The 22,604-nt window shown below is 52.9% G+C and overlaps 1 protein-coding gene across 3 annotated transcripts in view; it reads right to left on the reverse strand.

The window, feature by feature from the left end:
* Nucleotides 1-4,740: 4,740 nt before the first annotated feature.
* Nucleotides 4,741-22,604, reverse strand: part of CTNNBL1 (catenin beta like 1) — a 158,212-nt gene continuing 140,348 nt past the window's right edge. Inside the window, exons 14-16 of one of the 3 annotated variants that reach the window (XM_057312532.1) lie at nucleotides 17,008-17,145; nucleotides 16,708-16,780; nucleotides 4,741-6,611 (exon numbers count right to left, since the gene is read on the reverse strand). In XM_057312532.1, the coding sequence (XP_057168515.1) occupies nucleotides 6,523-6,611; nucleotides 16,708-16,780; nucleotides 17,008-17,145 (300 nt within the window). In that variant the 3' untranslated portion in view covers nucleotides 4,741-6,522. The other 2 variants (XM_057312530.1, XM_057312531.1) reach the window with 2 other exon arrangements.

Here is a 22,604-nt window from a genome sequence, read left to right on the forward strand (position 1 = left end):
AGTGGAGGCAGGGCCTGGGGGTGGGCGAGCAGATTTATTGCAGCCATTCCTCTCCCCCTGCAGCGCCTGCTTCTAATGAAATTTTACGGCAGGTGGAAATGATACGACTCTGCCAGCCCTAAAAGCACTTCTATTTATTCATTAAAGATATTTATATACTGAGCAGCTCTCTCTGCCGGCCCCACCCGCCTCTGGTTGGGCCGTTCAGTGGCTCCTAACCCTCGGTGCTGGGGAACGGCTCCTGGGGCAGGGGCCCTTCCCTGCATGGTGACCCGTGGCTCTGCCCCAGCCTGTCCCCACACACCACCTCCTCCTGGCCTACAACACCAGCATCTCCTCCCTGGGCACGTGCACCAGCCTCTTCCTGGGGCTCCTGCTTCCACGCTATTCTCCATGAGTCCTCCATCAAGCAAAGGGATCTTTTCAAAACTCAGATCGCATTCCTTCCTTGCCCAAACTGCTCCGTGGGCCTCAGGGCCTTGTGAGATCTGTCCCCTGCCCCTCTCCGACCTGCTCCCCAGCAGCCCCTGTTTCACGCGGAGGTCCAGCCACCATGGCCTGTCTTCTGGCTATTTTCTGGAGAACATGGAGCTCTCCCTCTGCCTCAAAGCCTTTGCGTCTGTGCCTCTGCTTAGACCCCTCTTTCCCCAGCTCAGGCCTCCGGGCTCCTTGGTGTCATTCAGAGCTTAGCTCAAAAGCGCCTCATCAAAGAGGACTTCTCAGCCAACCCAACCTCAACTCGGACCCCCTCTTATCACTCTGTACCCTCTTTGCTCCTCTTAGAACACCCCCGCACTTATTCTCTGCGTCTGTTTACCCGTTTATTGTCTTTCGGTCTGTTCCACGAGGATGGGAGCGCCTAAAGGCCAGCGACAATGTCTGTCTTGTTCCCCACACAGCTTATGGTGGGTGTTTAGTAAATGATGGGGTGGGTACCGTGAGCTGGTCGCAGGTGTGGATTCCACAGGCTGACTCCTCAGGGAACCTCTGGTTCAGTCCCGGATTGCAGGAGAGCTGAGACTCCAGGAGGGTAAGGGCCACGCTCTTGTCTGACGGAGGCTGGGCCCGAGGCCCCGTTCCCGCCCTTTTGCTCCTGGGCGTTTTCTGCGTGGGCCTGCTCTCTGAGGCCCCACCCAGGAGCTGGGGCCAGGCTAACTAAAGCCTTCCTCGGCTGTGGCCAGACCTGGGTCCTGGCTTCTGCAGACCCACCCCTGGCGGCGTTTCCCACCTGCTCCCCACAGCCTTCCTGCCGCCTCGGGGGTGGAGGCCTTGCTTGTTGCTGTTATTACCAGTGTGTCTGGGGCCTCGTTACTTCCCAAACTGGCGAGGCTGGATCCTGCTTCAGGGGTCAGAACCTGTTTCCCCGTCATTCAAGGGCTGTGAGAGCCTGCAGGAAGGGAGGCTACGTGTCCTAGAACAAGCTCTGTGAGTAGACATGACCCCAAGCTCCCAGAAAACATAGGGAATCAACATGCCTGTGATTCTGTGGGGTTCTGCCATAGCCAGGAGCTCCTTCAACCCTTGCCCTGCTGACCTCAGGGCAGTCCCGCCATCCCCAAAGGTCCATTTTATCCAGCCCCCACCCCTTTGTCTCTGTGGTTCCCTCTGTCTCGAAGGACTTTCTACCTCTTATTTTTTGAGACTCATGGCTGTCTTAAGACCCTGTGAACGTCACTCAAGATACAGATATGGTGCCCTGTCCTGTCCTTCCCGATCCCTCCTGCCAGTTTTGGGGTCCCTGTCCCTCACCTCTGTTAAAGCTTGTTATCGCTTCCTTGTGACATCCTGTTGGGCAACTGTGGGGAGTTAACACTGCCTTTCAGCCTGGGGTGCATGCCCCCCATGCCCAGCATGGGGTCCCGCCCAGAGCAGGGGTGCAGCAGACATGCCGGGGGGGGGGGACAACTAGAAGTGCCCTGGGAGGTTACAGCGACGCGTAACATGGGTTGGGGTGTGCAGAGTAGCAGTTTGAGCTCAGTGGACAGGTGGGGGGCAAGTAGAGGGAAGGTAGGCAAAGATCCTCACTACAAGCTGCTGGAAGGTGGCAGAGAGAAAGACTAACATCTTCCAGATGTTTCTACCAGCCTTCCCTCCTTGCACGTAGAGCAGTGAGGCCACATTCACGCGACTGCCCATCCCTAGCCAGGAAACCTGGCGTCAGGGCCCCCACCCAGGCGAGTACGGCAGCCAGCTGCTCAGATGTGGGAGCGAGGGGCTCAGGGAGCAGGGGCCCGGCGCGGCCACCGCGGGCTTTGGTCATGAGGCCGCCGACAGGCTGCTTCTCTGGGGCTTTCCGCACAACTGTGCTGAAAAAGCTTCTGCTTCCGATGTGTTCTGTATGGACGGGGGGCTCCCCAACGGCCCGCCGCCGCTCTCCAGCCTCTCGAGCCCCTTCTCTGCCGGTTGGGAGACAGGGTGGCTCTGAAGTCAGGGGTGTGGAATTCGGAACCAGTGTGCTTCTGCTCCAGGCCCAGCTCTGTCGCTTTGTAAGCCACAGGCCCTGTCATCTGGTCTCAAGGGGGCTGATGATAAAGTACCTCCCCCTTAGGGATGACGGTGAGACGAGCTAATTCGAGAGAAGCACTAAGCTCATAGAATGAGCTCGATGAGTATTAGCTAATACGGCACACATGCAACCAATTCATTCTTCTAAAACCCTAGATGACTTCACTCACAAGAGAAATGCAGGTGAAGATGACAACCGCTGTCGCCATCAGAGAGGCAGAGACGCCAGGGCGGACGCTGCGCAGGAGAGGGTGCGGGAGGCGCGGGCACGTGCCTTTGATGGAGGGCGGGCCACGTGCCAGCACGTATCACAGTGAAGAATGCAAGTTCTCTCTGACTTAGCCATTCTGCTTGGGAGTTTAAACTCACACGTGTGTGAAATGACCAAGGATGTTCACTGCAGCATTGTAACAGCCAAAGATCGGAGACCCCTAAAAGTCCCTGAATGTCATTAGTTAAATTACATGTGGCCGGGCCATAGATGAGCTCAGCTATGGAAGGAGTGGGGCCACTGGGTGTGTCTGGTGGGTGCAGAGTGAAAAGCAAGGTGCAGGACAGAGAACGTGATATGCCCCCATTTGTGTTAAATATGTTTTTTATTCACTTGAAAACACGTCCCTGAAAAGTAGTCCAGCTGTTTCGCAGTGGTTGCTTCTGGGGAGGGGCACGGGGGGGCCAGGAGACGCAGCGGGAAGGGACATCCGCACACGGAATGCCCTTACGGACCTTCTCAAGTTTACACGTAATCGAGAAAAAGGTGGCTGGCAGAGCGCTTGCCTCTTCCGCGGCACCGAGAACGGAAGCCCAGCACTGAGACACCAGCCACCCTCCGCGTGGACCGAGGAGGAAGACAGGCTGAAAACTGTGGCTCTGCTCTTACCTCCTACTGCTGGGTAAGAAAATCTAATCAAGACGTTTTTGCCTTTAGGGAAGTGAGTCTCACCTCTCTGTTGACACGAAGTCGACGCTCTTGGTGATGGCAGAGGACGCCTGGGCACGGGTGCTCCTGCGCGGGGACTGAAGAAGGGTGGTTTCCAGCTCTCCCCCCAGAGGACTTCCCCCAGATAAAGGATGAATGTAGCCTGCATGCCAATCTCTTTAAATTAGACATGGCCCGTCTTGCTGCCACGGAATTCGGGCATGCTGACCACCACAGAACAGCAAGCTGAGGGAAGAGGTATGGGACATCCTTGCTTCCGCTGTGAAGAAATTCTGGCTAATACCGTTTAAAGGTTACTTTATTGCCGTGTTCGGATAGGAAAAGGCATCCTGCCCTGCTGGGATGATGGGTGCCAGTCCCACTCAGCTATGGGTACAAGGATGGCCATGGGGGGCTTTGCTTGAAGGGAAGAGTTTGGGAGCCCCAACAGTGGGCAGATGCAGAAGTCAAGTTCAGAACCATACGGCAAGGGCGGCCTTGACTGGAAGCCCAGGAAGTCCTTCTGCAGGAGTGGGGCTGCTTGGCAAGGCAGACGTGGCCGCAGCCATGAGCGGACGGTAGAGCAAAAGATAGGACCACACCCCAGGAGCCAACGGGTTAGCAAGGTTAGTAACGAGTTCTCCACCTTGTTCTCAAAAGCCTTTCTTAGCCTCGTGTGGTGGGTTGTTAAAACCAGAAAAAAGAGGGTCAAGATTTCTCCTCATCCCGTCTTCTTGGTCCCTGCAGCCCCTCTGAACTGTAACCTCTTCTGAATCCTAAGGGATTCTGAACCCCTCATGTTCCCCCCAAGCCCTCCTGTCATAAAGCTGATGGAAAGGGGACCACTTCCTCATTTGTAAAGTGAAGGCAGGAGTTGAAACTTGCTTTTGGCAGAAGGACTTGTCAAACAAACCTCAGGAGGCACCCCCATGTGTGAAGCAAGGCAGAGCGGAGTGACCGTGGTTGAAGTGGGGTGAGCGGCCGGAGCCCTACCCACCCTCTCTTCTATGCTGGCTTCTGATGCGCTTTTGGGAAACCTGGAGCTTCAGGGGAAGGCAGCTGACAACTGCTGCACAGAACTTCTCTGGATGGACGACCAGGCGACAGCGGCTGCCTCCAGGGGAAGGGAGGTCTAGGGGGAGGGAGGTGGGAGAGGAGACTGCTTGCTGCCTACCTTTTTGTTGAATTTTGAACTTCCGTACCGTGTACAAGCCTTGCCTGGCTAAAAACAAATGCAATTAAAAAAAGCATAATGCTGCAGGACTAATGCTCTCTGAAGTATCATCCTTAATTCAAAAAGTCTCTGATTCTGCAGGTTACATCTGGACATGCTTTATTCTTTGTGAATTCATTACACCACATATCGACAGTGGAACCGATCGAAGTGTCATGTCAGTCAGTGATCCGTGGTGGTCTCCCAGACAGAGCAGCAGGGTGGAGGGAGCGCGGCCTGCACAGTCAGGCAGACCCTGCTTTGAACATAGGTGCTGCTGCTTCTCGGCCCCAGGACCTCGCACAAGTGCCTTACCCTCTCCGGGACCCCGGTCTCCGCTTTCGTAAATGGGGGATAATGATGCCAGCAGGGCTGTCGTGCGTGTGAAAAGAATGGATGTACAGCAAGGAGCACAGAGCAGGTGTTCGATACACAGTCGCTATTGTAGTTACAGAAAAGTGAAGTAAAAAACCGAAATGCCTAAATCCAAAATGAGCCTGCGAGGCCATTCTGATTCTGTGCTAGGTCCTGTCGCACCCGCCCGCCACCGCCCTGCTAGAAGGCCCACCTCACGACACAGACGGGCACACTGTCCATCTTCCCACCGGGCTGGACGGGAGCACCAGGCGGGCAGGGGCGGCCTTACCCGAGGCCCTCCCACCTGCCCAACGCCGCGCACGAGGCAGGCACCATCTTCCTGGGCGTCCTCTCAGGAAGCTGCCTGGAATGGCAACTGGGTCTCCCCCGGCACGCCGACTCCGGTCAGATGGCGGGGGCCGCCCAGAGGCCTATACTTGGGGTTCAATGAGAAGCAAGAGCTGGGCTGCCGGGCAGTGTTGGCCACGGGCACAGGCAGGGTGCGCGGCACCCCTTGCAGCCTGTGTGCTGACCCTGGGCTAAACACGCCATTTTAACGAAATACTGCTTTTCTGAATTTTCTTCCACCTCCTCACTCACGAGGACGCTATTCTTTGTGGTACGCTAAACACATGCGCACGGACCGCCGGCTTCCATAAAGGCGGAGAGCCGTTTTCTCACACCGCGTGTAAGATGGCTGGGCTTCCAATGCTGAAGCCCCAGCTGTGCGAGGGAAGAGCAGAGGAGATCCCAGTTCTAAGCCCCCACTCTGTGCGGCGTGCTTAGAGGACTTGTCCGTCCCCCTCAGACCACCCTCCTCTGCAGAGGAAGGAAGGTAAACGGGCAGGCGCGGCTGGGATTTGGACCCAAGGCCTGTTTCCTCCCTGGCAGTGGCACTCCTCCTGATGCGCGGAGCTGCCCGGGAGCTAGAGCCCACCCTGGCACCCGGGCCGCAGCCAGGATCTGGGTTTCAGCACCCTGGGGGCGGGGGCCGACGATGACGAATTTGTTCGAGCTCCCCTCCCGACAGTGATTCTGACCGGCGGCCAAGGGTTCAGAATGCTGCTCCAAGGTCTGTGCTCTGGGTGGCTGGCCTCACTGTGCCACGGAAGCCTCCCCGGGGATGCTTCTGCCCGAGCCACGTGCCTCGTGGGACTCTTTGGGTCAGGCTGGGGAGGTCACTGGTCCATGCGCTCCCCTTCCCTGCTCCAGCTGGGCAGCCTCCCCGCAGGACTAGGGAGCAGCTCGTGGCCACTGTATGCTGCTCCGCTCGATCACTGAGACGCTCTCTGAGCCTCAGTTCCCTCACAGGGAGAGTGAGGCCCACCACCGACCTTCCTCAGAGGTGTCCCAGGACAGCTGCTGGGAACGTGCCGGGGAAAGAGCAGAGGGTACTGCTCTGCTACAAAGAATGCCAGCCAGGAATACCAAAACTAGCTTTAATTTGTCCAAAAGTCACATTGAGCCGCGTAAAAACTTTCTGGGACGAGGCCCAGAGAGAGTCCATGCTGCCTGAGGCCTGGGGTTTCTAGAAGTTCTCCAGCAAGCCCAGGATGCGCTTTTGCTCATTCTCCCGAAACTCCGGGCTCCGGCCGTCCCCGATGTTCTCCGCATACTCTGGGGAGACAAAGGCAGCGTGAGGCATGGATCCGAGGTGTGTGGCTGGGTCCCTACATGCCCTTCCCTAAATCCCCACTCCTGCCAAGGCACATACTGTGCCAATGCCTCCAATAGCCCCCCCCCAGGGCAGCCGTGGCCAAACTCCTTGGTCCTGCATTTGAGGTGCTCAGTGAACAGGACCCAGCTCACCTCTCCTGAGTCCTCCCTAGCCGCACCCCTCACTCACACTTGCAGTCACTCAGCGCACGAGAAGCGGATGCCTGCCACGGGCCCATCTGTTCGGCCAGTGTTTGTCAGTGTGTGACCCTGACCAGCACCAGCACCACGCAGGAACTTGTTAGAAATGCAGATTTCGGGGTGCACCTCAGACCCACTTATAGACCCAGCAGTCCGTGTGAACAAGCCCTCCAGGGAACTGGCAATGCACAGAAGTTTGGAAACCACTGTTTGAGGCAACGGGGATAAACAATGATCAAAATAGATGAAAATCTCTGCTCTTGTAAAGCCTGCTTTCTAGTGGGGGAAGCAACCAAGTAAATAACACAGATGGGGGGCTATCAGAAGGCCTCACAGAGAGGTGATGGAAGACCGGAAGCTAACTCCTGTGGGCAGGTCTGGGAGCGAGTGGCAGAGGGCTGGCCAGTGAAGAGCCTCTGAGCAGGGGGGGGCTCGCCTGGTCTGGTCGAGGGTGAGTGTGGAGGTCCGTGTGGCCAGAGCTCAGCACTGGGGACAGGAAGGGGCAGGCACAGACCACAGGGCCTGTGGGGCACTGCAAGGACTTTGGCCTTTCCCCTGCAACCAGAGCTGAGGGAGGGCTCTACGCAAAGGAGTGATGGCTCACTCCAGCAGCTGTGTGGGAGATGCCCTGCAGGGGACAAGGGAAGGCGGGAGATGTGATTTGATGGTGGCTGGGACCAAAGTCACAGTGGGGGGTGAAAAGTCTTCAGATTTCACATGCATTTTGAAGACAGGCTAGAATGGGGTGCTAGAGAGATACATGGATACTGACATCACCAAGAAGGATGACAGAGTCGTGGAGAAGGTGACAGTCAGCCTCGAAATCCCCCCATGAGGGGAATAGGTGCTGCACCACCGAGGAGGGGTGAGGCTACAGTCCCCTGATGTGAGAGTCAAACAGCTGCAAGATTTTAGGTAAATGGGGAGATGGGAGAAACAATGGTGTCGAGATGTCCTGCCCGTCTTCAGTGGCGGGAGGATGTGGGAGAAAAGAGCCACCATTGGAGAGGGCCCGCCCCGGGAGGTGGGTTTCAGTGAGAGCACGAAGGCAAGGAGAATGCTCCAAAGAGGAGGACACAGAGGCTGACAGTGAAGACAGACCTCCAGAGAACACCATCAGAGTGTCAAGGTAGGTCACCATGTGATCCACTTTACCCAGTCACCCCAGCACAATACTTACAGCTCTCCATTTCATTTTCAAAAGTAACCCCTCAAATTACATCCCCCCTGGATGTTTTAGGAGGTGGGGGCGTATGGTGCAGAAATGCTGTGGGACTTAGGACTGGAGTGCAGGGCATGGGGGTGGGCTTCCTGTAGTGAGTCCCAGGAGGAAGGACGGAGAATGTGCCAGAAGGGGAAGGGAGGACAGCGCTCTCACTGCCTGCAGGCCCACAGAGGGGAGACAGTGTGACGTCGTGAGTCGGAGGACTCACAATCCTAAGTGACCTTGGGAGGGTCTCCTCTGAAAATGTATGGAAAGTACTTGGCAAGTAACAGATGTTCAAGACACACTAGCTCCTTCCCCAAGGCTCCTATGCTCAGGCCAGCAGTGTCACGTGTGGAGAGCCCACAAATCCCTGCAGGCCCTCTTAAGGGCCATCTTCTCGGTGAAGCCTACCTGGTCCTTTCTTCCTCTGGCTCCTGTCCTCAGGCCAGGGTCCCCATCGCAGGCCTGACTTCTAGACCACCCTGAACTTGTTGTCCTCTCCCTCTAGACGGGGAGTTTCAGAAAGACAAAGGCAAGTGCCTTACTTTTGGCTGAATAGCCAGCAGAGTCTGGCCGAGAGTGAACTGCCAGTGCGGCGTGGTGCGCAAGCTGTCAGAGCGGTGGACTAGGGTGACTGCCTGCGTCCCTGCCCAGCTCCCCGCTCCCCAGACTAGGCAGCTTCAGGTAGAATAGACAACCCTGGGCAAGAGGCTTTTACATAATAAAACATCTGCTGATCCAAATCAAAGACTGGGGAGAGAGAAGAAAGTGGGCAACCCCTCCCCTGCTCCCTCCCACCCCCACCGTGCCGGGGAATAACTCTGCTCCTGCCACTTCTTCATTTTTCCTCCTTCCTCTTTATTACTTTGGACATGTGCCGGAAAACGGGATTTGGGATTCAGACATGTGCCAGCTGTGTGTCTCCCCCTGGAAATCATCCTCTTCCGTTAGACGCATCCATCACCGCCACCAGGAAATGGCTGTGATGCCTTCTATTAAGGCCCCTTAAAGAGAGGGCTGGGGTGATGGGAGGACGGGATCTGGGGTGATGGGAGAACAGGATCTGGGCTGCGGAGACAGCCACAGGGCTGTACGTAAGTGCTATCTCTTACTCACGTGTGAATGATCTAGTAGTTGCTGCCCCAGGAGACAGAGAAATGACCATTACAGCATTTCATACCCCCAGAGGCATGGTCTGGAAGCAAGAGTCTTAATGGATTGAACTAATACTTTGCTCTCCTAATGTATTCTCAGACCCAGGAGGGAGGGAAGTAGAGAAACAGTCTGATCCTTTGGGGCAGTGATTTTCCAAGTCAAGCCAGCTTCCCTATAGGGATCTAATCTCTTTCTTAGAGATCTACAAGGTAGAGGAAACCAAGTCCATATCCAGAGGATTAGAAAAGGCCAAGGCCTTAGAAAAAAATACAAGCACACAGAGCACCCATCCCATGGCCTGTCTCCTGGCACTCTCTGTGGGGAAGGAGGAAACCATCAGATTCACTCTTCTCTGGAAACGGGCGGTGATTGGAACAGGTGTGATGTGGAAGGGGGCTGTCTTCTCCACACTTGTGCTGGTCGTTATGTACGGTGGCACGTCTGATCTTTGCAGCAGCCCCACAAGGGAGAGAATGCCATCCCTGTTTGTAGACAAGGACACTGAGGCTTATTAGAGAACTGGAGCAACGTGCCCAAGTCCGTGATGGTAGAGAAGCTGAAATTCAAACCAAAATGTGTGTGAGCTGGGGAAAAGGCACTTAAAGAGCCAGTGGGCGGGGAAGCCAGCCCCCAAAGTGGCATCCTCTTACCTAAGCAATATGCCACCCTGCCTGTTCCCCATCCTTTGGGGAGAAACTGCTCTGTGAGCACTCCAAAGCAGCCCAGCCCCACAGGGCTTCTGGCTACAAAGTCCTCCCAAAGGCTAAGACTCTAGATGCAATGTCCTTTGGTAAAGGGGGCCCAGTGGCCACAGACGTGGAACGGGTCAGAATGTCAGAACTGGCAGGGCTCAGAAACGCAGGGCAACTCTGAAGGGCAGGTGACTGGCCAGGGTCCCACAGCAAGCCAGCCATGGAGCCAGGCCCAGAACCAGATCTGATGAGGGCCTATTGCTCTTCCATGGCCACGGGCAGCCGGCACAGCTGTGCCCTGCACCCGCACCATCCGCCCCTTACCCCTACTCATTCTTTGTTTCCATAGTAGAATCCTACGTGGAGCAAATCGTGGTGGAGCCAGCTCCCTCTGGTTATTACAGCTGCTGCAGCAGTTTATAAATATTGAACACACTCCTCCCAGAGGTCTTGGGGAAGAGTTCTCTTTGCTTTGTGTGTGTGTGTGTGTGTGTGTGTGTGTAAGAAAGGAAGAGAGAATTCAGGAAAAAGAGAGATGCTAAATGAAGGGGGAGCTAAGAGTGGGGGAGAGGGAGAGTGGGCTGGGGGAGAGCAGGAGAGAAGAGGGTGAGTTGGGCTGGAGAGAGTGAGAAAGACGGTGTGCACATCAGCTCCCTTCCCTACTGCCCCAGCATTTTCAAATGTTCTTATAATAAAGGCTTTGATGGAGCTCAAAAACAGGCAGCAGTGCTGAACGCATAAATATTAAAGCAAACTTTAGACAGCAGGTTTACTATTCAGACACGGAATACAAGCTGTTCTGTTTATGTTAAGAGGGAGAGGGAGGGGCCCCGGGGCTGGTGGATGGGGAGAACTGTCTTCAGGGCAGAGACTTGGGCCGCGCTCACAAGTCTGGTTCAGACCCCTGAAACTGAAGCCCCAAATGCTCACCCTTTAAAAAATGCAGGAGGAAGGGGGTGGGAGGAAGAGAAGAATGCCCCTATTCTCACACGGAAAACTCTGGAAGACACAGACATAACCACAGACTGGAAACTGGGAAAGGAAAATCCATGTCTAACAGATTCCTTAATGACAGTGATGAAGCTGGAAGGTCTAGTGTCACACCTCGCTAGGAGGACACTCACCTGTAGCTACAGGACACAAGTGCATCAGGGATTCCATGAAAATGACACCCATTTAAAGGAGAAGGATACATATCCTTTACTTATCATGCTAACAGGGGTCATGTTCCCATTGTCCCCAGGACACTTGAGCTGGTGGGAAAGCACCCTCCCCTCCCCCACCAGGCACCGAGGAGTCTGGTCCTCTGGTCTGGGTGCTGGTCCACTGGCTTTCTTGCCGGCACCTGAGTCTAGGCTGCGGTCACCTCCAGGTCAAAGGATTAGGCCAAGGAAGCCAGGGAAGGAGCCTCCATTTCCTGAGCACGTATTCTGTCCCAGGTGCCCAACTGTAGTTCGACGTGAGCCTTCCCGAGAGGCAGTGTTCACCTCAGGTCTGCGTTTTACCGAGAGGAAACCACGGCTCAACCGCCTTATCTACTAACTTAGCCGAAGTGACACAGAGAGCCAGAATCACGTGGGTCTGTGCTCTCCGATCTGCTCCTCGCTGGAGGAGCTCACACACGGATCCCGGCAGGAGAGCAGCTGACACGGAGCAAGCACGTGCTATGTGGTGTGCGTCAGGGCCGTGCGTGCGGACGGTGCCTCCCGCGACTCTCGCAGAATCTGGTGAGGCAGGTTATCTCCACCTCGCAGACGAAGGACTGCGGCTTAGAGGGTAACGAGCTGCCCAAGGTGAAACGCATGCCTCTCTCCAGGACTCTCTCCTGCCTCCAAACACGCTAGTGGTCACAGTCGCCATGACCTGGGGCAAGTCACACACACACCAACATGCCATCAAAAGAGAAATCCTGTCACCTTCTGCAGCTTCAACATGGCAGAGGCAATGCTCAGGTTACCGGGAGCCCCACATCAATACAGAAGTACGTGTTTATGAGCTTCTGCGGGGGATTTCAAGCCATAAAGAACAAAAGCAAATCAAAGGGCCGGGAGCCAATTCCTGAAAGCATTGTGAAGTCCTTGGCTCAGTTGTGGTTTGTCACCAATGAAAGAGTTTTGAGTCAGTAATCCTCTGAGCTTTCCCCTGCACAAGAGCCCAGCAGCCACCCGGTCTTCTGGCGACTTTTGCCAGTGACTGAGACACTGAAGAGACTTGCCAGCAGCTTCCATGGTAACCCTTGGCCCAAGTATTTATACTAAACAGTATTTCCGGGTCACAGCTCCTATACCGCATCCAAGGAGGTGGCCCGTCAATGATGGACATCTGTGTCTGCCCTTAGACGCCTGTCACATGTTTCCAGAGGCCACCTCCTTAGTCACTTAGCAGCTTCACAGAGACAGAAAGAACAAGGGTGGCTGCCGGGGACCGGGGAAATGGGGGGAGAAGGGATTGGGGGTGAGCGTTTAATGGGTACAGGAGTTTCAGTTTTGCAAGATGAAAATTAAATGTGTGGATAAGTGGTGGTGACGGTTTGCAACTGTTAAAATGGTAAATCTGACATATATTTTACCACCAAAAAAAAGAAGTACCTCTCCTGTGCAGCCTCCCTGGATCTTCGTTCATTTTCATCTGTAGCAGAATGAACTGTGCCTTCGTGATTCCCACTCTGTGTCTTCGCACTGACTTCATGCTGCTTCGTGTAGTAAGCAGTCATTTCACCTGTGATGGGACTGTATGCCCCCCTCCCGGGACAGGGCCTCCTAAGTGTTTCATTCATCTTAGGAGCCCACCTAGTACCCTGTGTTGCCAAGTGGGTGCTCTATGAAAGTGGATGCCCTCAATTCTCTTTCTTAAAAGATGGGAGGACTGTATCAGCCAGCCGACAAAGTTAGAGGTTTCCTTTCTGCCGGATGGAAGACCGACTAGTGATTCAGGTAATGTCCCGTAACCCTGTAAGTCTTGGTTTCCTTATCTGCAAAATGGAGACTGCAATCCTGCTTTCCAGGGCTGCTGTGAGAACCAGAGAATACACGTCAGAAGCCCGGCCCAGAGGATGTGCCCAGGAGTGGCCATTCCACCTACCGTGGTCCTGTCCGTGGCTAGTGCTCAGCACACCCGCCCAGGAAGCACTAACTGAGCCCCTGTCTGCACCAGTCATGGGCCAGGCACAAGATGACAGGCACAAGACTGTCACCGCCCTCGTGGAGCGCACAGCGTGGCCCGCCCTTCTCCAAGGAAGAGACCAGCCTCTCCTACGTGGGCGCCACAGGGCTCAGGCCTGGAGCAGCTGCCAGTTCCAGGCAAGACTGGACTTTGGGAGCGCCGAGTAAGCAGTCTGCAGAAAGAGGGACTTTAATGAGCCATCAATTATTCCCAGCTCTCTTGGCCCCCCCAAAAGAAGAGGAGGGAGGAAAATGGTGAGAAAGGGGACTGAGATACAACGGGAAAAGTCCCCTGCTGGGCTTGCCTCATCAGCGTTTTCCTGGGACCTCAAGGGATACATCAGCTGTCATCCTGCCAGCAAAACTTAGGAAATATGTAGGCCATAAAATCAAAGAAAAAGCTTGCATCTAATTAGTATGTTAAAAAAAAAAAAAAAGGAAGCAACCCAAACTGAAAAACAAAATTAAAATCAAAGAGGACAGACTGATGAGCTGGTTTTCTTTATGAGGCTCTGTTTTCTCATGCTTTTTGATGGAAGGAAGGGTGGCAGAAGAAGGGGCAGGGAGTGAAGGCTTTTAAGGGGGGAGGGCCTGAGCAGAGTCTAGCCATCCACCCTGCCAGTCAGCCTTACCCCTTTTCAACACCAACACTGCCCTGAGGGGCTCGCTGGCTGCAGACAGGCAGGCCACAGCGGCTCAGCTCCACAGCACAGCATCACAGGCAGAAGGGCTTCCCCGAGGTGGGATGAGCCAGGGTGGGCACCTGCTGGTGCAAGTCGGGGTCGATTGATAACCCTCTGATATCCTGTCCTACCCCTAGGCTTCCTCTCTCTCTGCCTGGCATGTGTCTTCCCCCCTGGAACACTATTCCCAGTCCTGGGAGGAGCCCCTCCCTCCTCTGGGAGTCCACGGAATGGCCTGTGCTCTTACCACTCCGTTAGCACACTGTTCACAACTTCGATCTGCACTTACCACGCTGTAATTAGTTTCGAGTATCTCGACTGTGAACGCCTCAAAAATACGGCTCTTGCTTCTTCCTCTTTGCATTTCTAGTCCTGAACACAGGGCCTGGCACTCAGCGAATGCCAGCTGAGCAGCTGCTGGAGCGTGTATTTCATTTAGCTCAAATTATGGCTGGTCACTCACACATCCGTGCCCCCTAGATTATAAGCTCCACGAGGGCAGGTGCCGTGTGGCGCCCGAGTACAGGACCTAGCACGGTGCTTAGCCCCGGGGAAAGTCTTCGCAAACATCTGCCAAACTCAATTTGCGCAAGGGTGGGGCTGAATTCAACAATATGTGAAATACTCACTGGGTTGTCATTACGTGCCCAGCACTGCTCTGGGTACTGAGGAGACACGGGGAGCAAGCCAGACAACGTCCCTACGTCACAGAGCTTACATTTTAATGTATGAGACACACAAAACGAGTAAACAAAGACATAAATACAAACAATTACAGATTGTGATAAGGGAGGGCTAGGAAGGAAGTAAACTGGGTGCTATGATGGGAAGTAACAGATGGAGAGAGCTGCACGGATTCAAGATGGAGTCTAGGGGCGGAACCGGCGCATTTACTACTCCACTGGCTGTGCAGGGCGAGGGAGGGAGAACCGAAGGGCTGGCCCGAGCCTCTGGCACAGCTGGGGGGAAGAAAGCAACAGAGGAGAGGACCCAGAGTGGCAGGACGAACGCGACATCTGTGCAGGCCGCTGCATCAACCAAGCTCCACTCAGCGTCCGGTCTCTGCCTGACACCCCACGAGGCGCTCGGGGGCGAGACCAGGATCTGAGGGAGACGGAGGTCGGCTCACAGCAGCTGAGAACTCTGAATGACCTACGGGGTATGTGTTAGGATTTCACAAGGAAAACAGCCATCTACTACGTGTCGGTACCCGTGAAAAACACCCTTTCTTTCTCAGCAGATCACTGTTTGGATTGCTGGGATGGAGGTGCAGGGAGAAGCCTAAATGCAAGAGAGGAGAGCTGAATGATAAAAAGTTCTAATTGAACAAGTGGGCGTTAGACGTAAATGTCATTTAAGACCTGGAGTTGCAAATCACCACTGCTACACCTTGGGGAGGAGGCGGCATGAAGTGCCGACAGTAATTCATGCAAAGGAGACACGGAGAGGGGAAGGAGCACCCAGGGTGCCGCCGTGGAAGGCAGGGTGCTCGGCTTGCTTCGTCAACGCCTTCCCTCTCCTCTTCCTCTGAGGGAGAAAATAAGATTCCAATACCTCAAATTCTCCACCTGCAAAATGGACACGATGGGGGTCCCACTGCCACCTGCCTGGAGCGGCTGTGCTGAACACGGAGTTTCCCGGTCCCATGCCTTCACACACACTGTTCCTTCGTTCTGGGATGTCCTGGTCCCAGCCTCTAAGACCCAGCTCGATGCCACTTGCACGAGACTTCCCATAAAATTGTGGCCATGCCTCACTTATAATAATGATGACGACAATTATCATCATATTTCATAATATTCATAATAGCGAACATTTACGGAGAACTTATTAAGGGTCAGACATTTCAATCTGTCATCTTATTTAATCTTCTCACCCATCCTATGAGGTCACAGAGCAATTGGGTATCTTGTCCCAGGTAACCCAGTAAGTAACAGAGCAAGGATTCAGTTCCAGGAGCCGGATCCCAGAGACCACGGCTCTTAACTTCTCTTCACTTTATTATATGTACCATTTATCTTCACATTTCATCTTCCACCTGTAATGGGAGTTATAAGCCACTTACAGGCAAACACTTTGAGTAAATCTAGCCTATTCCTTCACCTTAGAAATGGGCCAAACATGGGCCAGAGCAGGAAAATGAAAATCTGCCCACAGCTACCAGTCTGCCCTGGCTTTCTCTGACCTCTGGCAGGAGCCGTATTACGAAGTCCAACACGGGCCTCTACTGCCGTGTGTGTAAGTCTGTGCTAAGGGGCCCACGGGCACGGCTGCATCGGGGTCCAGCTCAGGTACCCTTGTGATTGCGAGCCTGCCAACCAGTGCAGGCCTCGGGAGCCACTCCAGCTGAGGAAGGTCCCAAAGATGTCACGGCATTTTGAGGGACCCTGTGCGCCAGGCACTGTCTACCGCTGGGCGCTAGACTGGATGCTGTTATGTAGCATCTCCTGAACCTGTGTAAAAGTTCTAGATCCCACTTTCACAGCTGGGGGAAGGCAAGGCTGGATGGCAGGGATGCTCTTTCTGCTACATCACAGTGCCTCAGATTCAGTTCCTGCTGTCTTGCAGAATTCCGGGTATTTCCTGTTACGCCCTTGGTTTTTTTTTCCCCTAAGAAAGCAATTTCCTTCCACTACACATAGTTTGGAACTGGATTTTTTGTTTCTTGTTTTGTCTTCTTTCTTTTTAATTTTTAACAAATATTTCTAAGCCCTGCTGCTTCTTGCGTGTTATGTGTTTTTTAAGTGCTGGAACTGAAGGGTCAGAGGCACAGAATGAATACCTAGGCTGGTCTTTGGTATCCTGACAAGATGACCTGGACACACAGTGCACGTGACAACAGACTCGAGCCCGCAGTGCAGAGACTGCTGTGCACCAACTGCCAGGGGTACTGACAGAGACGCAAGAAGCATCACCTAGTGCTCCCGGAGCCTCAGACACAAGCAGCACCCAACTCACCCTTGATGATGTGCCTGACGATTTTGATGGAGCTCCCCCGCATGTTTAGGATCTGGTGAACCCTCTGGCGAATCTGGGGGGGGGGGGCGGAGAGAAAGGAAAGGCACTGTTTGTCCTGGCAGACACCAGCACCCACCCTGTAGAAAGTGTGCACCTTGCACCCACCCCTGATGGAGCGGGGCCACACAGAGTGCAGGGAGTCAAGGACAGTGGATCCAAGTCTTTTACAGAGTCTCCGCCCAGGCAGGGGCCAGGAAGGAGGCAAGCATGGACAGGCCCGTCCGGGGCAGCCCCTCCTACCTGGGGCACGTTGGCGTTGCAGATCTCCGCCATGATGTAGCAGATGTGCTGAAGGACAAAGAGCCCCGCGTCCAAGCGCCGGAGGTAGAACTCGTCCTCCGTGTCGTTGTCTATGATCTCCCCGCGCCGGACCATGTCCTGCAAGCGAATGAGCATTTGGGACAAATGAGCTGGCCAGTAAGCCCACAATACACGAGAGAACAGAACTACAACCACACCACCAGAAGACCGTTCCATCGTGATGTGTCTCCTGCTCCTCCCATTATCTTTTAAAGTATCTTTCTTATGTTTTCATTTTTAATAGACTAGAGGCCCAGGGAGTCAGATTAAAGCCCTTTCTTTTTTTCCCTAAGCAATGAGTCAAGGCCAAAATGATCTCATCCACATATTCAATCTAAACAAATAAGCTGACGGGGACACAAATCTCAGCAGTTCATCTGCTTCCACTCATTCTTTACTCTTTGCTTCCGGCCCCTGAACATCACCTCTCTAAAACACCTACGGCTCTCTCTTTCCCTTCCCAGTCAGGTCAAACTCGGGAAGAGTGCTCCTGTCTCCACGACTCTATCTTGCTGCCTTGGTGGGGCTGATGGCACAGGCACCCACCGTACGTACACGTGCCCCTTTGGGCTCACATTGCATCAGTAGCAAAATGTCACCACCTCTTCCCCTTCGCTTCACCAGTGGGTACTCCGCTAGGCCAATGCCCCAACGAGCAACAGGAGTCTCTTTTCTTCAACCACTGCAACCCCAGGCCTATCCGATGTGCCGTCCCCAAATGTATTCCTCTTTAGCAGATTCTTTTTTTTAAACAGCTTTATTGAGATACAATCACATACCATACAATTTGCCCATGGCTTTTAGTATATTCACAGCTGTGTGACCAGCACAACTGTTGCAGGACATTTTCACCACCACCCCTGAGCTCCCTGACTGGCGGGTTATTACCGCCTCTGCCGCCAGAGCTCCCCTCCCCATCTCTGGGCCTTCACTGCCTTCCTTCCTTGGGATCCTAGGGTATCTCTGAGGGCCGCACTGCTTTCATGCGACCTCTACTATGCCTTTCCTGATTAGTGAAGGCTGACTCTGCTCCTTTCCGAAATTCCTGAGCGCCTCAGCACGCCTCTCCTCCACACGACCCCTCTTGCACACCATGCTCACACTGATCTCCACCATCATTCCCCCTGGTGCTAACTCCCATCTACAACTCCTTTCATTTCCTAAGGGTGGAGTATGAACTCCGGAAAGGCAGGGACTGAATTCTGTCTTCATGTCCCCACTCAGTAAACATCCATGCATTGAACGAAAGGGAAAAGACATCTCTGTTTTGGGCTGTCGGCTCTCAGGAATAAGAACTGGGTGAGGGACTCGTTCCGCATGACTGGCTTGAGAAGACAGGTGCTTGACACATGCTTTTGACGACAACAATCCATTTCTTAATTCCGTCAGTAGTTTTATGGCCATGGTTCCCTCTGACAACTCGGGCTCCCGTCACTGATAGAAGCCCCTGGGACCCTGCTTTCCACTCTCCCAAACTTGAAGGACTTACCACTTGGCCATCAATCTCCAACAAGAATCCTTCAGAGACTGTTTAGACACAGATAATGCACTTCTTTATTTGCCCAAGGGGCCAGCCTGTAGCAACACAAGGCTACTTTTCATCTTGCTCTTAAAGGCCTCTGTCTGAGGCAAAGGAGGGCTGCACTGTCTGGCCAATCACCACTGCTAATTCCTAGCTTCATTTAGTAGCAAATTCCTTGGTAATCTGGTAATAGTGTTAACGTTCACGAGGTAGTCATGGAGCACTGGACTGATGTCCGAGGAGTTTAAAAATAGAAGGGTCTCTTTAGTTTCTCATTTACTCATAATCGTAACTTCCTGCTGCAGAACTCCTAAGTGTTCAGCAGTGGGGGCACAGGAAGCAAAATTACTCCTGAGTTCCACTCATGCAAAAAGCATTTGCTGCTAATACTTTACATTTCTATAATGCTGTAGAGTTTAAAGTGTCATTATATACATGGTCCTGACTACCACATTTAAAGAGAGCAGGGAGGGGATTATTAATCCCATTGTACCAATCAAAATCCAAAGCACACAGAGGTTAAGTAAGTTGCTCATAATTACGTGATCCCCAGTTACTAGAATATGGACTCCCTGGGGACAGGAATCCTGTCTGATTCACCTCTGAGGTGGAAATGATTAACATAACACCAGACCAGCTAAGCGCCCAGCGGCAAAGATGCCCTTCTAAGCACTGACTTCAGGCAGAAAAAGAATGAAAATGGAGGTAAGGGGATGCCCGGGTCTTTGTCATGAAGGGGCCAACTGTCTGGGAGGCCACAGGGATACAGGAAATGACCGGAGAGTAAGGGGTATTAAAGATAATGACAGGTGGTGGGTGCTGATCACGACTGGCTAGGATGGGAGGGCATCTGGGAAGAAGTGACTCCCGGGTAACCTTTCCAGGTCCCGAGAGACAGCAGAATGAAGGCCTTAAGGAGGAGCCCTTCCAGGGGTCTGAGGCCTCCTGCTGCTCATTGCTCTCTGCTCCCCAGCCCCTCCACCCCGCCCACCTTGCACAGAGAACAGACAGGCCTGCCCTCTGCTGTCTCCTCACCTTTGCTTGTGATGCTGGTACTTTCCCCACCCCTCAATCTCTATCATAATATAGTTAAAAGTCTAAAATGTGATACTCCTTTCAAAACTTTTCCTGAGAGCTTTGAAAACTTCTCAGTTTTCCAACTTGTAAACTTTTCCAACTAGATACTAGGACTTTTCAGTCCTGAAAACCCCCAAGACTTGGATTTATACCTCTTTTACGGCACCTCCCATGACCTGCCTTACAGCAGTTATTCCGACGTGTGCCTCTTTCCTGTGTAGGCTCCTTGAAAGCAAGAGGTGTGTTTCACTCTTCTTTGTACCCTACAAAGTACCTTGCGTAGTACTTCGAGCACAGTAGGCCCTTGGAAAGCATTTGTCAAACAGGACTGAGAAATGCAGGCAGAAGTGCAGCGCTGCTTAATGAGCTGTGCATGCTACGGCGCCTGTGGACCGGGAGCAGGGGGAGCATCAGACGTGGTGCGGGACAGGACCGTGGAGGGCCAGCTGCCGGCGCCTGAACGCTGGCCGGAGAAGCGAGACATGATGAGCTGCGGGCTGCAGCGCAGGGAAATGTCACGAACGGGAATATGCACCTCCGGCGTGACGGACGCGCTGGCCCGCAGCGCTGAGAGGCAAGCAGAGCGCACGGCTGGGAGGCCACAGCATCAGCCTCTGTGAGGAGTAATCAGACGGAGGAGAGAAGAAGTGACGAAACCCTCAGAGGTTTGCAAGCATGGAAACTGGGAGTGGAACACATTTCATTCGTCCGCCTGATAAAGATTTCCTGAACACCAAACTGTGGGCCAGGTATTGTATGATGTGCTGGGGGTGGCAAAGATAAATAAGAGGCCACATAATCAAGGAGATTATAGCCTAATAACGCTGCCAAATTATTAGTTTTTAGAAATGTAGTAATGCCTATGATCAAGGGCCTCTCAAACTGTACCGCATGCTGTGGGCACCCAGAAGGACACACTACGTCTGTCTGGGCGGCGGGGGAGGTCAAAAGACTTCAAAGGAAATGTACATTTGAGCTGGACTCTGAAGGGGTCTGACAGGCTGGAAAGGACATTCTAAGCAGAAGGAGTAACAGCATGGATCACGGACTAGAAAACTTGGCTAGGGTGAGAGAGAGCAACAGTGGAACATCAGCACCACTGAAAGGAAGGCTAGCAAGGAGGAAGGTTCTTTTGCTTATAAAGATCCCGGCTATCAGCAGATCATATTATTTTTGATGGATTGCTACATATGAGGCAGTGTGTGAGGCAGTCTGAATAAAAACCAGTGCTGCCACCATCTATCCACCGAGGGGGAGCAGCCCGTGTGTACTGAGGGCTTGTCACGTGTCAGACCGAGGCCAAGTGCTTTCAAATTCCTGTGCTTCTCACAAATGGCCATGGTTACTCCCCCCATTTCAGGTGAGGAAACGGGACTCGGCAGAGCAGCCCCCGCAAGGCTAGCGGGTGGCAGAACCGGGATTCAAACCCAAGTCCGTGTTCTTTTCATACCTCCATGTTTGTCTGGGTGCAGATTTCGGAGCTGTCTGCGAGAACAAGGCAGATGCTAAGTAAGAGTGGTAGGGGCTCAAGAATGGAGCACAGCGAAATAAGTTTCTTCAAATAGGTCAGAAGTGCCCTGGTGATTTCTCCTTTTTCATACTCTCCCCCACAATCTGATCTTCATTTAACCAGGCAGGTACGTACTGTACCTTCCCGTTTCTCTGAACACTGTCATCCAGAAAGGATGGACTCAAGAGAGCAATGCCAAACTCCATTTTTTCCTCCTTCCTTAGAACTTCAAGACTCTGACAACGTTCAATTCAACATCCTACTTTTAGATATACGGCCAGATGATTTGAAAGTGAAAATTTCAAATGTAGATCTGAGATACGACTTTAGCTCATCTCCAAGAAAGGCATCACCATCGCTGTGCTGAACATGCACAAAGATGAAACAGAGATTGGCTTCTAAGACGAAGTCTCTGCCCTGACAGTTTTAGAAGCATCATAGAAACCAGCAAGCAGAGAAGGTGACTGCTGTCAGGATAGCACCTTATCTAGCCTGTTACAACTCTGTGGCAGGGAATATTTACTGCTGACGGGATTCAGAAAAGTTGAGCACAAACGTGCACTCTGTGTTTAAAGGGAAATGAACGAAGTAGGATGGTTATGTATCGTGATGACGGAAAATAAGAAAGTTGGGGACAGTTCTTGTAGGAACATCTTCTCAAGTTTTGGTCTGTCTTAAGAAGAAGCAGGATCACATATCACCTTTATTATAAATGGATTAATGAATTTCTGGCTCCTTCTCTGGGATTCTAAGACACCAGGTAAAAAAACTGATCTGGAGATAAGGGAGTAGAACTAACCTCGGAAAAACTTCTTCGGGTGTCTGACTCCAAGATAGCTGCCGGTACAACCCAACTCATGATCATCTGGCTAGGATTCAGTCTTTAAAGTAATATAAAAGTAACATAAACATTCTAGGATCATCACGAGCTTCTCCCAACCCTATTATTTCCCTCATAGAAGGCTCTGGAAGAACCGAAGGAGTCTGATTTAGAACACTGATGGTTACGTACTAGTAGCACACAAGTGGACTTGCTTCACTAGCGGTAGGGAGGGAATGACTTCTACCCAACTGACCAATAAGTCGTGCTTCAAAGTGACTAGACAAAGAAAAGAGTGGCTGGCCCATGCAGAGATTAAACCTGCGGCTCCACATCCTTGGCATGTGGGTACGAAGCTTAGTAACATGGGTACAGCAGGCTACAAATACCTCATTCTAAAACGATACCCAACCTCCCTTGCCTTCTTTTCCTCTTAAGAGACCCTCTGACTTTACAAGAAGCCTTTAATTAGACATTGGGAGTTTTCTGAATGACGACGTATTACTTCTATGAACAGGTTTCTCTGCCAAGACGGGACAGAGTACCAAACCAACTAACACTAACTTACTAGTGTCCTTAGGCAGGTCATCTAACTTTTTGTGGCCTCA

This window comes from Ursus arctos, unplaced genomic scaffold (genome assembly GCF_023065955.2).
Source record: "Ursus arctos isolate Adak ecotype North America unplaced genomic scaffold, UrsArc2.0 scaffold_16, whole genome shotgun sequence".
Lineage (NCBI taxonomy): Eukaryota > Metazoa > Chordata > Mammalia > Carnivora > Ursidae > Ursus > Ursus arctos.